At 39.6% G+C, this 17311-nt stretch overlaps 1 protein-coding gene across 2 annotated transcripts in view; it reads left to right on the top strand.

Moving 5' to 3' along the window:
- The window catches only part of GTF2F2 (general transcription factor IIF subunit 2), a 156944-nt gene extending 153710 nt beyond the window's left edge, over positions 1 to 3234 (top strand). For both annotated transcript variants that reach the window (XM_007501569.3, XM_001363856.4), the window contains one exon: positions 2542 to 3234. In XM_007501569.3, the coding sequence (XP_007501631.1) occupies positions 2542 to 2661 (120 nt within the window). In that variant the 3' untranslated portion in view covers positions 2662 to 3234. The remainder of the gene's footprint in view (positions 1 to 2541) is intronic.
- The last annotated feature ends 14077 nt before the right edge of the window (positions 3235 to 17311 follow it).

Genomic DNA, 17311 nt, shown 5'->3' with positions numbered 1-17311 from the left:
TTCCCTCCTAGTTTTATGTTTATGATTCTTTTGCATTGGTTCTTAAAGTGGACGTCTTTTGAAAACAAATGTCGGGGCAGCTGGGTGGCTCAGTGTATTGAGAGCCAGGCCTAGGGTTAGAGACAGGAAGTCCTGGGTTCAAATGTGGCCTCAGACACTTCTTATCTCTGTGATCCTGGGCAAGTCACTTAACTCCCATTGTTTGGCCTTACTGCTCTTCTGCCTTAGAACTAATATGCAGTAGTGATTCTAAGATGGAAGGTAAAGGTTAAAAAAAGAAAGACAGACAGACAGATAGAAAAGAAATGTAATTTGAAGTAGTAGGCAATTAGTATATACATTTGTTGTCTGGGCAATTCAGAAGCGTCTCTGTGTGTACACTGAGAAGGCTCCCATGGTTTGAGAGGGCTCTGCTGGGTCACTGAGGTACCATGCTCCCAACACTCACTTGATCCCTTGCTGCCACCTGCTGGGCTTGTGCTGAGAGTGCTGACGTCACTGAGCAGAGAACCTTTTAAACAGCCAGCGACATTTTGATTCAGTATTTGCTATGTGATGCTACAAACTGTAGGAAGAACCATATTGTGCCTCTCACCCTGACTCTTATCTCAGTGAGCTTCTGAACACTGACTCAGAGAACTCAGAATCCCAGGCCTTCCGAGTTAGGCGAGGCTGGCTAAGATCCTCCAGCTCAGGGCTTCCAAAACTTCTTGAGTGTCAGAAGTTTCTTCTCAGAATAATCTTTTTAAATGCATAAGACAAAATACATGGAATCATAAAGTTGTATTGAAACAATTTTCAAAATATTTTTTTAAAAAGTTCATGGCTCCCGGATTATAAACCTTTGACTTAGCCCAGATATTTTGCTTTTACCATGAGGGGACTCAAACCTCCACAAAACCATATGATTTCTCTATCACACAAATAGTACAAAGCCAGACATAAAATTTCTTGGATTTTCTCAATCGCTCAGTCCTCTCTTATCAGAATAAAGTCAGCTTCTAAAGGAATTCTCCCATCTCTCATCTCCTCCCTCCCTTCCCCCACCAAAAGGGAGAAAAAAACCCACATTTAGAGAGCAGCAGGAGAGGTCTGTTGATGTTCCTGATCTCGTCCCTTGTTGTCCCAAAAGAGTCAGGAATAGGCAGCACTGGAGGGCCCTCAAAGCCAAGGCTCCTCTTTGTAACTCTACAACCAACCAGTGCAATTCTGAAGTCAGGATTAAAAGTGTGAAACAAAAACCAGGGTGTAAAAGTGGCACAAACCCCAAGCAACACTAACCAGAGAAGCCCAGCCCGCAGATAGCACAGCTGAGACTAAATGTAAGCTGAATCAAAGGCCATGGGCAAGAGAAAAGTTAACACTGGACCCAAGATCCATCTCTACCTCTTCATGTTCTTTCTTCCACCACAGTATCTTGTCCTCCAGCTTTTATCTCCCACTCCATCCTCAGTTAGGGGCACTCAGCTCAGCTGAATCATTAGGTAGACTCCATATACTCACTATCCAGAGTGCTTTTTCTCACTAAAGAGCCCCAAAATAACTTTTGGCTGAGATTAATTTCTTTAGCCACTGGAAAATCGCTTTTGAGTGAACAACTTTTTGGTTCCTCTTAAAGGAGAAATAATTAAATTAACATTGGTCAGTGTACCTTCCTAGCCCATTGATTGGCACAAATGCCATTATTTCCCCACTGGAACAGCACAATGTCTAGTTGTGCCCTATGGCAAAATAATGGAGGAGGTCCTTTTTTCCCTCCTTTTAGATAACCTCATTTACTTCCCTTTTGGTGAGGAGAAATTGTACAGCACTGCATGCCCTCTTGGTACACTGACTCCTTGTCACCCTTCAGAGAAGACCACAATGGAATTCAAAGCACTTTATCACTGCATAATTTTCCAGTAGATAGACTAGTGTCCTTCCATGTCTGAGGGTAACAGAGAACATGGTTAGCTGGCCAGGTCTTGCCTGTGACTAGTGAGCTTAAAGCTTCATATTTCCTGATTGAGGCATTTTGTCCTCCTTGGCACTTGCAGCCAACCATGTTCTAACTCATTGCTTCAGTCTGGACCCTCGAAGCCATGCTACCACCCCCAGCCTTATAACTTCATGTAGAACTCAATAGTTTATCCCAGAGTTGGCAGAGGGGAATTATTCCTACTATGATGGTTATTAATGAGGTATCATAATAATAATAAACATTGAATACCAGTAATTTGCTGGGTATTAATGTATTTTCATCTAGGAAAATCACCTCTGCTTTAAATTTGGTGGCATGCATAGATTTCCAGCCTCTCGTGAATTCAAATACGTGGTAATTGTATGTGTGACATAACTAATAGTATAGTGTCAGAAGCCAACATGGCAGAATTCCTTAACTGTAATCAGGAAATCCCACTGAGAGCTTGACATTTGTCAGGTCATAATTTTTGTTACAAAAAAGTCTGCTTTGGCAAACAAATAATTGTGTTTTAAGCAAAGCATAGTGATTGTCTGCCTTCATAATCTAATCTCTTGTGATTTCTTTTTTTTCTTCTTTAGATATACCTGAAGGAAATCTTGAGAGAAATAGGCATTTACAATGTTAAGGGGACCCACAAAAATACCTGGGAATTGAAGCCAGAGTACAGACATTACCAAGGAGAGGATAAGAGTGATTAAGGAGACCTCATCTGGATGCAGAGATGCTGGCAGCTGGCAGGGTGGCTTGTCACTGTACTAGTAAGCAAACCCTGCAGTTGTCCTTGAAACTTTGAGCAGTCTGTTAAAGAGAGTAAAGGAACAGATACTTTTTAATTCCTCTAGCTTCACTTTTTTGTTTGTTTTTAATAAAGTTTCTAGAGTTTGGGGGAGGGAAATTATTTATAAAAGAAATTTGTAATAAGCCATGCAAGGGATTGGATTGCTTTAAAGTTAGTTTTGCTTTTTGAGTTGACTTTGAAATGTAAAATAAGGAAAGGTTTTCTAACACCACAGAAAAGCTGGAAGTAATAGCTAATGGCTTATTGAATGACGCTTTGCCTTTATCCCCCATAATGGACAATTGATTCAAAATGAGGACATAACCAGGGGAAAGAGAGGCAACCACAGTTTTATAAATGAAAAAAGCAAAACTTTTCCATTCTGAAATATACGGAAGAACAAAGTTACCTGTTAAGTTTGTGGTTTTTTAAATGTGATCATGTTTTGTGTTTAAATTTCTCAATTAAAGAGACCATTTAAATTTGTACCAAAGAGTATTTCATGTCACTGTCTCTTGGGCCCTGGCAGTTCCCATTTGAGTAATAGGAAAATGAAGAACTCTGAACTATTATTTCTCTTTCACTCAATAGAAATAAAATCAAAATACTTTACCTGAACTGAAGCATGTTAAAATGAGTGCGAGATAGATAATTCTGCATCTCCCCAAACATTCTAGGGTAAACTTCTCATGGGTAGATAGTTTAGTAGATAGAGCACTGGATGGTTCTGGAGTAAGGAAGACCTGAGTTCAAATGTGACCTCAAACACTAAACTATTTGTGTAATCCTGGGTAAGTCACTTGACCTCTGTCTTAATACACTGAAGAAGGAACTGGCAAACAACTCCAGGATCTTTGCCAAGAAAATTCCATGAACAGTATTGGCATACTATCGTCTACCTAGTCAGACACAAATGAGCAACGAGTCATTTTAAAGGCTTTTTGGGAAGAGCTGGGTGGCTCAGTAGATTGAAAGCCAGACCTAGAAACAGGAGGTCCTAGGTTCAAATTTGGCCTCAGACACTTCCCAGCTGTGTGACCCTGGGCAAGTCACTTAACCCCCATTGCCTAGTCCTTGCCACTTTTCTGCCTTAGAACCAATACAAAATATTAATTCTAAGATGGAAGGTAAAAGTTTAAAAAAAAGTTTGTTGACTTATTTGTATCTCATAAAAAGAGGATTGTGGTGAGAGAAAAGGAAGGACATGGGAACAAGCAGAGAGAATTTGTAAAGCCCCATCATTATGGAATGCTATATAGAGCCAGGTTTTTTTTAAGCCTAAAAAGTTGTAATTTGACAGTTCACCCTAAGAAAACAATGCCGGGACCCTTTGTGATAACAAAGGCCAAGAAATAAAGTGATTGCCTTCCCTTAGGGAATGGGTAAACATATTATGGCATGTGGGTGTAATGGAATATTTTTGACCAGTAAGACATGGTAGATAAATGGAATTCAAAGAAGCATGAAAAATGTGTATGAATTCACACCGAGCAGCAAGCTAACAAAATCAGAATGTACAAAATGACTACAATAACATAAATGAAAATATAACTCTTAAATAAGCCAATTCTGAGTCTTTGAAAAGACAATTATGGTTTCTCTGAGCAGAGATCATTAAATACAGCTCACTTCTCATCAGAGTAGAGACCTCGAGGGCAGAATGTCACAGGCATCGTTCCATTACCTAAAAAATGAGGATGATGTAGGAACAAAAGGCATCCATAAAACTTCTTTTTTTAAAGGAAAACATAGTTTACATAATAATCCCAGGAATGCAAGAGAAAACACCATTGAAAGGTGCCAGAACCAGGTCCTCAGAATAGGATGATGGCATTTCCCTTTTTTCCTCCATCTTCTGTAATCTTGAGTGAAACAAACATTTCCACTTTTTCTCCCATTCCAGGTGTGAGCCTGAGTCTGCCAGAAGCAAAGGGTTAAGAGATGTGAAACTCAAAGAGAAAGGGACATTTGGGTTCCTGCAGGGCTCCTATAGAGAGAGAAAATAAATGTACATATTTCCTTCAAAACCAAGTAAGAACTACATTTTAGTCTGCTTCAGGCTACACTCTGGAGTGTTTGCTCATCTTTAAAGCAGGAATGATAATATATGTGGCTACCTGTTGTCCCATTTAAATGAGGTGATTTGAAAGGGGCTTTACAAACTTTTTTTTATTGTCATGCAAAACTCTTCCGTATTGGTCATTGTTGAAGAGCAAACACATAACTAAAACTCCCAAATAAAACCCTAAATACACTGATGGGAAAGATGCCAAAGATTTTCTAGAGGTGGAGAACATTCTCCATCATAAGTCAGGATTATCCCAGTTCATCTTTGCAAACTTTAAATCATTTTACAAACATTATAAATAAGGTGACTTATAAATCCCCAAAAATAATTTGCTGAGTTTCAGCACTATTTAGTTATCTATATTCTAAAGAGAAATGGCACTTAAGGAACAATCTATTTTAATATAAAAATGAACAGAAAAGGGACAATAGCTATATTTCTCCTTAAACTTTGGTTTGAATTGGTTCTGTATGAATAGTTCCCATATTACTCAATTAAAAAACAAACTACAATTTCACCAGTTCAGATGGTAAGCCTCCAGTGCCTCATGAACTTTTTGATTAAATAAGTTGCTATGACCAAAAATATCTCAGCACCTTTTGACAACAAAGGGAGCATTTTCCTGACTTCCTATTCTTGCCTGCTGGTCCACCCATGGAAGCTAGCCTCTCTGGTGTGTAAAGTAAGAAACAAAAAGCCTGAGAGAATGGGATCCGATGACTAGACTCGTCTAGCATGTTTTACGGTTTAGAGATTGACTTAGAAGATCTGAGTTTTCAAAAATTCAGGTCATGGACTTTTCTTAAGTGCCCTGAGCCAAAAGGCCACTAGTCAAAATCCCAGTGAGCTATAATTGTATAAACAATGGCCATCTGTGCAAAGGCTTGACAAGATCCCGGGCACTGGGAAATATGGAGATGAAATATTTCACACACTTAAGCTCAAAATTCATGAGATCAGGATCTTATTTCTATGCAGGAATAATAAATTAGCCATGTTGTAAGCCAATATTTTCCCCCTTCTCTTTTTCTCCTACCAACTCAACTAGCATTCTCAGAAATTTCAGAAGAGAGACAGGAGGTCCTGGGTTCAAATCTGGCCTCAGATACTTCCTAGCTATGTGATCCTGGGCAAGTCACTTAACCCTAATTGCCTAATCCTTACCACTCTTCTGCCTTGGGATTGATTGTCTCAGTTCTAAGATTTTCTTTAAAACTCATAACAAATTTCTAATTGCCTAATTATTATCCTAGACTCTAAGAAGAGAGAAAACTGATGAAGTATAATCAACCTGGGTCAAGGATGGAACTAAGAAGGCATATTTGTGTTATCTCAAAAACTGATACAGGGATGTTGGTATTTGGCAACTGTAACGAAGCCCAGAAGCCCAGAATATAATTCTTCCTGAAGACAATAGTTTTTAGCTATTGACTTTTTACTAGAACTCCAGCTAGATGTAAAATATATCCTCTCTATAATATGTGTATAGCCTAGTGGAATTATCAACTCTGAAAGAGGGTAGGGAGACAACATGAATCATGTAACCATAGGAAAAATTTTTAAATAAAATTAAAAAAAAATAAAAATATATACATATATATCCTTATTAGCCAAGTAACAACTTTGTAAAATAAGGAAAAGTTTTCTAACACCATAGAAAAACCTGAATTAATAGTAAATATCTTGTTGAATGAAGCATTGCCTTTATCCCTTCCCACAATGGATTACCACTAACCCTCCAAGAGGTCGAAAAAAGGGGGAAAGGATCTCTATATACAAAATATTTCTAGCTGTTCTTTTTTGTGATGGCAAGAAATTAGAAACAGAAGATATCCATCCATGGGGAATGGCTGAACATATTATGGTGTATGAAAGTGATGTAATACCATTCTATAAGTAATGGTAAAGGGAATAATTTCAAGAAAAATCTGGGAAGACTTATGAATTGATGCAGAGTGACGTGAGCAGAACCAGGAAAACATTGTGCAATGTACAGCAATATGGTAATGATAATCAGTTGTGAAAGACAATCCAATAAATTAATCTATGACAAATTCAAAGGAGTCATGATGACTCCAACTCCTGACAGAAAGTAGATGATGTCTGTATTTTAAATGTTTAGAATTAGGACTGTCCTCAAAGGCAGTGCAGATCCAATCTCCCCTTTCTCTAGATTAGATGGGGAATAATGCCTTGACCTTTTCCTTGGGTTGCCATAGTGATAGGGCAACTGTATTGTCTCTGATTTTCTACATTAAAGCCTTCCCACCCTAACCCAACCCTTTGTTAAGGAGGAGAAAAATGTGAAGCTAAGCAGGTTTTTGCTGCAAAGAGTTAAAAAAAAAAAGGAAAATTATAATATTCTTTTTTAATTGGAAGAGAAAATTCAGATATTTTTAAGATGTGAAATGAGGTTAAGAGATTCCTATCCAAGGCAGTTTTTCTGGTCTTTGATATGGATATCACTGTACATGAATATTCTAGATTTGTACTAATACATATAATTTGATACTTCTGTAAAACATCACTTATAAACTTTTTTTCTAAGAAAAAAATCATAAAAAAAAAAGAAACCAGATAATGGACTCAAGAGTGCAGACTGAAGCATGATTTTTTTTTAATGTAGTGAAAATTTGTTTTGCTTGACTATACATGTTTTTAACAAAGGTTTTGTTTTTCTTACTTTCTTGATTAGAGGCAAGGGAAATTGGAGATAATTCATATCTAAAAATAAAATTGAATTTTAAAAAAATAGCATATGGGGAACAGCCAGGTGACTGGATGGAGAACCAGATCAAGAGATGGAAGATCCAGGGTTCAAATCTAGATTCAGACACTTCCTAGCTGAATGACCCTGGTCAAGTCATTTAACCCCAGTTGCCTAGCCCTTACTTCCCAAATATACAGTATTGATTCCAGTACCAAAGGCAAGGGTTAAAAAAAAAAAAGATAATATATGAAAGGAATTTGAATATACATACTAATAGATCATTTTCCTTATGATTATTTTTCTTTTTTTTTAACCCTTCTGTCATCAGTTTTAAGAAGAGCAGCAAGGACTAGGCAATAGGTATTTTATTATATTTATATTTTTTCACAAAATCTTACTAAACTTGAAAAAACCTTTTTTTAACAGCAAAGCAACTTTTTAAAGTCAACCTCATTAAGATACATAAGCTTTATTTATGGATTCTCCTCAATTTCCCTGGTGTGTATATAGCTATCCACTTAGCGAGCATTGACTACCCAATAATGGGAGAATTGGATCAACTTTCCAGTCTCTGAAAAGAAACTGTTCAGAGCCCATGCAGAAACCAACCCTCTGAAGAGCGTCTCTGAACTGAAGAAAAGCTAGGTCTCAGACAACAATTTTATTGGAAGATATACCTTTAAAGACAGACAGACAGACACACACACACACAGACACACACACACACACACACACACACACACACACACACACACACACACACACACACACACACACACACCATATGTTGACACAAGAAGCTTTTGTAATTTTTTAAATTGGTATCAACCTATGGTTTCAACAAGGAACTTTCCTCTACCAATGTTGACTGGCAGCTCCTCTTTAGCTTATGGTCATAGAAAGTTGCTGGAGTCACTAAGAAGCCAAGATTTGCCCAACCTTGGAACTTATCTTCCCGACTCCAAGGCTGGCCTTCTATCTGGTATATCCTAGAACTCAAGATTACTGTCGAGTTTGTGGCAGCATTTAATCTGCTCTTCTAAGAATTTCCCCTTGTTGGGCTCTTTAGCTCCGGTTACGGTGTCAGTGGGATGGCATGTCCTTCCCATCCTAGTGGACTGTTCCCAGGCTATTCGTGCCAATTTACATAGGACCAATTAACCCCTCTGTACTTTTATCTCCTCTTCCTTCCTTCCCAGAGATGCTACTATCTACCTGCAAGATAGAAGAGAAGTGCCACTTCCTAGAAGTGAAAGTCTCTGAGGCAATGAGAGTCCCCTCTCTTGGGCACTGCTCCTGCCACTCATTTTCCTCTGGATTCCTTTGCTTACATAGAACAAGAGACAGGACGATCAGATCACCAGGGTTTTGAATAGTTTGTGGGTTTTCTTTGATGTTTTCAAGTCCTACCCTTGTATAGCCTTAATGTCAGTTCCTACCACCAGAGACTTTTCTTTGGCTTATGATGATCTATCACAATTCAGCTGGTTACACTGCCCACCCACTGTTTAGGTCTCACATAGATAACGGTCTAGGCTAAGGGCAAAGGGAAGAATACAGCCTATGACCATAAAGCAAGCTCGGTCCATTTAATGCTAAAAGCAGTGGATGTTTTCATTTGCCCCTGTAAGGGAAGGCCACTGGGTTTAACTAAATATACCCAAGGGAATGTGGAAGAGGCCACAGAGAAAACCAGGGGATGTTCCTAAGGAAGCCTGACATCTCTTCCCACTGGAGCAGCTTTTGATATCACAGATACTGGCAATCCAGAAAAGACTAGAAGTATAGCCAGGGAGTCCTTGGAGCCTCAAAGGCAATGGCATTCAGGCTATAGGAGTCGGATGGCATCCAAAGTGGCTACTCCAGGAAGTTATGCAGCATTTTATAGGAAACTCTCCTTAGAACTCCAAGGTCTAGTTTTATTCCATGCATCAGGGCTCAGGAAGATGAATAGGGCCTGAAGGCCCTACCCAGGTAGGTCTAATTGGTTTCATTTCTCTAAGATCACAGGAGGAGAGGAACCAATTAAATAGAAATTAGAAACTTCTAGCTCTGAAAGCATTTAAGATTCCATATATGGGGGAAGGGCTTGAAGGAAGGAGTTCCCAAGAAAAGGGAAAGCAGACAGGAGGAAAGAGTGTTGTAGGTAGGGAGTAGCCAGTCAGTGAAGGTTAAAAAAAAAATTATTTCTGCTTTCTGGACCACAACAATGACTAAGAGGTGTTGTCAGTGAAGCTGGGACTGTCTTCCACTGGGACTCCTCTATCCATTCCAGAACGCCTTTCCCCTGCTTATCCCCAGCTTTCCTGACTACTGAAGATCAAAAAATGGGAGTCCAGTTCTAGGAATTACGATGAGATGAAGGAGGACAGGAGGCTCCTGAAGAAGTAATCTGATTTCTCATAAAGGGAAATAAAAAGATTTCTTAGCCTCAATTGTCACATCAGAGTATAGGAGTCAGTGAGATTGCTGAAGAAAAAATTAGTCCCTTTATAGTTAAGGCTTGTAAAGGATTTTTTACCTTGCAAAAAATGTGGAAATACAGAAATTGCTATCAGGATCTGGGCATCAGAGAAATTGGAAAGTTCAATGCTGACAGTGTAACTAATTTCCTAAAATTTTATTCAACAAAAATGAAAATAAATTGAAGAAAAAGAAAACCAATTTTTTTTTTGTATTGCTGATCTACTCTGAGGCTCAGCAAGGTGTCAAAACTGGTTTTAATGATCTGTAAACAAATTGCCTTTAAACCTTTTTTTTGCTTTACAGACTGAATAAGATAAAATATCACCTTTGGTGTCTTTAATGAGGTAGGAAAGTAACTGGAACTTCATAGCTCAGGGAAAAACTATATTTCTGTTTTACTGCATGCACTAGTTGGCCACTAACACCCTAACATCATTAAATTATAGGATCCTGTGTTTAAAACTGGGACTGGTTTATGTCACCCCAACTTTTACCCTAGGGGTTGTCTCCATAGTCATCCAATTACCAGGTAGCTTTCCCAGGCCAACTCTGAATAAAGCGCAGTATTGCTCCATCCTTTGAAGTTATCATCATTTCCTCCTAGGCACTCACATTCTCAACTCCAGCAGTTCTGTAACTAACTGACTGTGGGATTTTACTGAAAATTCTATCTAAATAAAAATAACCAGAAAAACGCTGCTGATGAAAATATCAAAACAAATCAACTGGGATTTATTGATGAGCTTTCAAGTCCCTTCCATTCTATGATTCTGGTTCCTGAGCAGTGGGTTTAGGTGCTGGGAGTGAGCACCTGTCCTACTTGGTCCAAATTGTTAAGTTAAAATTCTTTGGAGACTGAATATTAATTTATAATTATTTATTAAGTAGTGAAAGTGGGGTAGAGAGAGAAAAGGTACATAATCACATGGCCAGTTGGTCACCCAGCTAACCTGAGCTTGCAGCATTTGCTAGGAACAAAAAGCCTGTGCTGCTTCCTAACAAAGAGACGACAAACTTCCTTGATCCATAACTTATACGCTCAGTGACATAACTTTTTCTGGGTCTCCCTGGTTGGACATATTTGACCTTAGTCCTAATCAGAGGCCTATCTTCCAAGTGTCCATAGTCATGTGGACAAGAGGCAAATGTCTTCTGGAATGGCAAGGAGTCAGAGGTTTCTCCTTGCACAGATAAACCTCAGATCTTTTTCTTAACCCAACCAAAGGGTAAGAGGTGAGACAAAAATGGATTTTCAAAACTTACCTATTAAAAAGAAAAGAGGAGTACAGATTTATATTAATTTCACACAAAACACTGGAAGAAATGATAGGACTAAGATGACTAAACATGGTGAAGATAATCAACAAGTTGAATGGGGAACACAGGTTTTGAGATGTACAACACAAAAGAAAAGTGGTATAAAGCAAAAGAAATGAAAAGAGATGTTTTTAAATGTTCGCTTGGAGCCTGAAGGGTCTGGCATCAAAGCCAAAAGGGAGCAGCTGCCTGAATATGGCTTCCACTTAGGGCCATGCAGTTATGTTGCATCCAGCAGGAAGGGAAAAGATAAGTAGGGGTCAGGGTGGCAGAACTCTAAACCCAGGGAACCTAGGAGGTAAAGAAGAATCCATCTTGTTCAGTGGTCAAGCTAAGATTTGGCAATTACAAGGGACAAAGCCCTGGACGCCACAATGTCAGATCCCTGAGTTTCTTCTTAGTGTCCCCCAATGCTAACATGGTTGGGAGTCCAAGGTTCCCTCCTTCCCTGGAGAGCTTTAAAAAAAATGAGACAGCAACTTGTCAGGTACATTGGAGAAGACTGTCTAGTGTGTCATGAATTCATGTTCAGAATTCATACTGGACAGGTGGATAGATTCCTTCTGACCAAGATTCTGAATTGAATAGCATATAAACTCTTTGAGAGCAAAGAATGTCCATTTTTGGCACTGTATGCCCAGAGTTCTGTGACCAGCACACAGAAGATGTCTAATAAATGCTTATTGATTGGGATTCTGTATTTTCCCTAAATCTTAATGAGTTCAAGACTGAATCTTTTTTTAAAAAACCCTTCCATTCCATCTTAGAACCAATACTGTGTATAGGTTCCAAGAACAGTAAGGGCAAGGCAATAGGGATTAAGTGATTTGCCCAGGGTCAGACAGTTGGGAAGAGTCTGAGGCCAGACTTGAACCTAGGACCTCCCATCTTCAGGCCAGGCTCTCAACCCATTGAACCACCTAGCTGGCCCCCAAAAGCTAAATCTTAAGCCTCAAATAAAGTCACAGCTAGGAGAGTTGGAAGTGACTCAGCTCAGTCCCATAATACTTACTGTGGCTCAGCTAAAGGCTCAAGAGGCATGGCTATTGTGGTGGCTATATCTGCAAAGGGACTTGGGAAAGATTGACCCAGAAGCCACCGAGGAATCCACATGTTACCCTAACTGAATGCAGGACCACGTGTGAATGTGGTATATGGGAAGAGCAGAACCAATCCAAACCCCAGGGACACAGAATCAGGGAACAGGTGGGACAGCCTGAATTGTCAGCCTAGCAACGACAGGGCTACAGATGGTTTCCCCTAAGCCCAGAATTCTGGGAACACAACTGACACAGAACAGAGCCAAAACAGTGAAGAAGCTTAAAATGTTGCGGTTGGGTAATTCCCTCCCCCTTCCTCTGCTCTTCCTGTGCCTTCAGACTATGGATGGAGGAAGGAGGTGGGGAAACCTGCATCTCTGTTGGAAGTCAAGGATGATACTTCGGTTGCTGTGGTAACCATTGTTTCTATGGGTGGCTAATTGAAAGCACCTGTCGGGGCTCAGGTGGTACCAGTTGGTGGAGAGGTATCAATTTTGTTCCTTCTTCCTGGGAAGAAATTGTTGGCCTGGGGATCAATTAAAATTTTCACAACACTGAGAAAATAATACCATAAACTCAGAACCAGGAACCTACAAATGACAGCGACAAGGACCTCAGCACCTCCCCAAGCTCTATTTAAGAGAAACTTAAGCCCCCAAAGACATTGTTAAAAGTTAGAAGGGTGTGAGACTGTGCCTATTCACCCCAGCCATGGTAGGAGAGAGCCACATGTTAATAAACCCTCTTGGTTTTGTGACTCATAGGGGTGCTGCCTCACATTTTGAGACCCTGGGAACACTGCTTTTACCTGTTTGCAAATCCTCATCTTTGCCTTGGTTGGCATCAGGAAGAAGTCAGTTGTGTCATGATTAGCTCAGAATGTGGATGGAGCCTGAAAAGCCCATTGAAGTCAGGAAGCCTTTTTACTGGCTGAGAGAGAAAGCTAGGACTGCAAATCAACCCATAAATGATACTTTAGGGGATCCCTATGTGGAGTGCACCCTCAAATCAGGGTAAAAATCTCTGCAGTAAGAATTGGATTCTCCCTGTGAGAGGCTGTGAGGGAGCAAAATAAGGAGATACGGGCTTCATGTCTAGAAAGGGTAAAAGGAATAAAGATCAAAATTATGCATGATAATTTATTTTAATTTATTTTTTATTAATTTTAATTTATATTTATTTTAATTATAAAATAATGTATGGTGCAGAAATCCTTTATCTGCCTTTTTTTGTTACTTGTTATTTAGGATCATAAAGCTTAGAGACAGAAGAGACCTAGGAAATCATCCAGTCCTATCCCCATTTTTTACAAATGGGGAACCCAAGGTCTCGGGAAAGTGACTTACCCAAGGCCTCTCAGGTAATAATAGGGAGGAGCTGGAATTCAGTCCCTTATCTTCCTCTCCAGATGCAAGGCTTTTATTATTTCTTCATGTCCTGAGAGTTTATCTTGTCCAAATACCTCACTTTATTTTCTTTTGTGAATAAACTGTAGCAAATGCACTTTGGGGACCTAGAGTGTATAGTGGGTAGGGGAAGAAAAGAAAGAATTGGGTGGCGTGATTGGGCATCCAATTTTAGTGGCAGCTACAGAAGATGAAGGAAAGGTAAGCAGGGCATCTGGAGGGACACATCTCTGAATCTAATTAGTAGCCACTAGGCTTAGGAACCAAGAAGGTGGGTCAGGGACTTAGTGTAGACCAGGAGCAAGTAGGGCTTTCAAAATTAAACAAGAAGAAAGCCCCAGGACAGAGAGCACAGTTCTCTGAACCAGTCCTGGGGAGGAGCTCATGCCTTCACCAAGAGACCTGGGTTCAACAAGACTTGAGGCACTGGACTGGATCCTTTCCATCCCTGTGGAGCAATTAGAGAATACAAGACAGTGAATGAGCTGGTTTTCCTTAGACAAATGGAACTTCCTAAGGCAAGGGGTCCCTGATATTTGTTACTGTCTAGTAGGTAGAGCAATGCATTAAAAACCACTTCTAGTTATTTCAGGACCTGCATTTAGGACCTAGCAGTTCATTGTTTAAGATTAGATTTATATTAGCAGTCAACAAGCATTTATTAGGCATTTACTAAACACCAGGAAATAGCTGTGAAATAGCAAACTTGCTAAGTGTTAGAAGCAAGATTCAGACTTACTTCTGATTGATTTGTAAAGGCAAAAGTGTAGTAATAATAGTTCACATATATAGCATTAACCATGTGCCAGGTACTGTACTAAGTACCTTATAAATATATCAGTTGATCCTCCCAAGAAACCTGGTAGATAGGTGCTATTATCATTTCCATTTTACAAATGAGAAATCTGAGACAGTTCAAGTGACCTGCTCAGGATCACATAGCACATAAGTGTTAAGAGCTAGATTTGAACTCAAGTCTTTCTGACTCTAAGCCCTGAGTGCTTTATCCACTGCACCACCTATCTTCATCTTCTTGCATTACTCCTGGCTTCCCTACACATGTTCTTTGCCTAAAACTCTGATTCCAACTTATTTGAGGCTTTGGAGGGGAACTTGTTGGACTCTTCAACTCAAGTACACAAAGCAGTTATTGAACCCTTCAAATAGGTGAGGAAATATTTTAGCTAGTTGGGGATCCCCATCCAGGCATAGCAAGGACATTGGTAGGCATTTTTCTGTGTATTGGGGGGATCATAGAAAGCCTTGGCAGAACTAGTTGACAGCAACAAGGTCAAAAGATGCACTAAAGAGGGGACAAGAACACTAATCATTATCTTCTCTTTTCACAGGTCCCAGTCCTTGGGACTTCAAAGAAGTCTAGATCATAAATTATAATAATATAGAAATCTCTAGTCAGTTTATCCCCAACTTGGTCTAGACCCATGCGGAAAACTTACCACAGAGAAATCTCTTCTCCCTAAGGAGAAGTGGTGTAGCTTCCTCTCTCAAACTGGGAACTTAGAAAAATCACTGTTAATACCCGTACAATTTAGTAGCAGTATCAAGTGATATAGGAAAAAATGGACATTAAACCTGAATTGCATGTTCTAAATCCCTCCTGACTATAGAAATGCAGATCAAAACAAATCTGAGGTACCACCTTATACCTAGCAGACTGGCCAATATGATAGTAAAGGAAAATAATAAATGTTGGAAGGGATGAGGCACAATTGAGATACTAGTGCATTGTTGGTGGAGTTGTGAATTGATCCGACAATTCTGGAGGACAATTTGGAATCATGCCCAAAAGGCTTTAAAAGAATGTCTACTCTTTGATCCAGCCATACCACTACTGAATTTTTTAAAATGGGAAAATTTGTACAAAAACATTTATAGCTGTGTTTTTTGTGGTGGCAAAAAATTGGAAAATGAAAGGGTGTCCCTCAGTTGGGAAATGGCTGAACAAATTGTGGTATATGATAGTGATGATATAGATATACATATACATATACATATACATATACATATACATATACATATATAAGGAATGATGAAATGATGGATTGCTATAAGACCTGGAAAGACCTCCATGAACTGATGCACACAGTGAAATAAGTGGAACCCAGAGAGCATTGATATACAGAAACTGTAACATTGTGGGATGATCAAAGGAAATTGACTTTGCTACTAATAGTAATGCAATGATCCAGGACAATTCTGAGGGACTTATGACAAAGATGCTATTCACATTCAGAGAAAGAACTGTGGGAGTAGAAATCCAGAAGAAAACAAGTGATTTGTCACTTGTTTATATGGGTATGTGATTTGGGGTTTTGGTTTTAAAGGACTGCTCTTTTATAAAAATGAATAAAATAGAAATGGATTCAAGTGGTAATATATACATATATAACCCAGTGGAATTGCTTGTCAATTCTGGGAGGGGGGAGGGATAAGGGGAGGTAGAAAGCATGAATCATGTAACCATGTAAAAAAATTTTTTTAATAAATTAATTTTTAAAAGACAACCTGAATTGCACCTAAGGCTACCATTTTTCCTTTTCATCCCTACCAATCATGGGTTGGGGAGGTGACACGACCATAAGGGGAACAGGAGCTTCTCCAGGCAATTCTCCAAACAAGCCCAGGATCAGAGAGGGGCATCATACCTATTGTTGGTTTTGCCTGCTCTGCATTCTGGCCCCTGGTCTCCTCTGCCTTTTGGCCACTTTCAGCTTTTGCTCTCCCCACCTTCATCTCATGTTCACGCTGTCCTAAGACTTCAGCCCCTCCCCTCCCCCGTTTTGCTTGCCCTCCAGTTGTAGGAGGGCAGTATCAGTCCTAAGCTCCCTGCCTGGTTTGGCAGGAGAAATGCAGAACTGGACACAGCCCATTTCCTCCAATTTCCCTGTCTCTCCATGTGGCTTCCCCTCAATGCCAAAATCCCAGAAACCTGGGAAACTGACAAATGCATGCATACTCACCAAGACCATACAAGTTTCATTGACCTTTAGTTTTCCAAAGCTTTTGTGGTCCCAAAGAACTGACTGAATGGACTACCCAAAGACAAATGTTCCAGTGCAACAGTTCAACAAGCATTCATTAAGGAGTTACCACAGCACTTTGTCCCAGAACCAAACAAGTTTATCTCCTCTCAGGGTTCTAGTGTCCCCCGAAGAGTTTGTCAAAATCTCTTCCCTTTGCCATTGGGTTGAGGCCACACAGGCTTGAGGCTGTGTCCTGTTCTCCATTTATCGGGGATCTATGATTAACACCCAGGTTCCGTGAAACTACTTGGCAATAATTTGCTTTTCTGATGGAAGATTTTCTCCAAAGATGAGGCAAGAATAAATATAAGAACATATTCCCCAATACCTCTAGGGCATACTCTTTCTCACCACCTCAGTCTTTTAGGAAACAGCTCCAAATTTTTTTCCTTTTTTTATTTAGAAAATATTTCCATGGTTACATGATTCATGATTCTCCCCCCCCATACCCCCATCCCATTCCTCCCCATTCCCAAAGCTGACAAATAGTTCCACTGAGTTATACATGTATCATTGTTT

Source organism: Monodelphis domestica, chromosome 8 (genome assembly GCF_027887165.1).
Source record: "Monodelphis domestica isolate mMonDom1 chromosome 8, mMonDom1.pri, whole genome shotgun sequence".
Classification (NCBI taxonomy): Eukaryota; Metazoa; Chordata; class Mammalia; order Didelphimorphia; family Didelphidae; genus Monodelphis; species Monodelphis domestica.
This window is presented reverse-complemented; position numbering and strand designations above follow the sequence as displayed.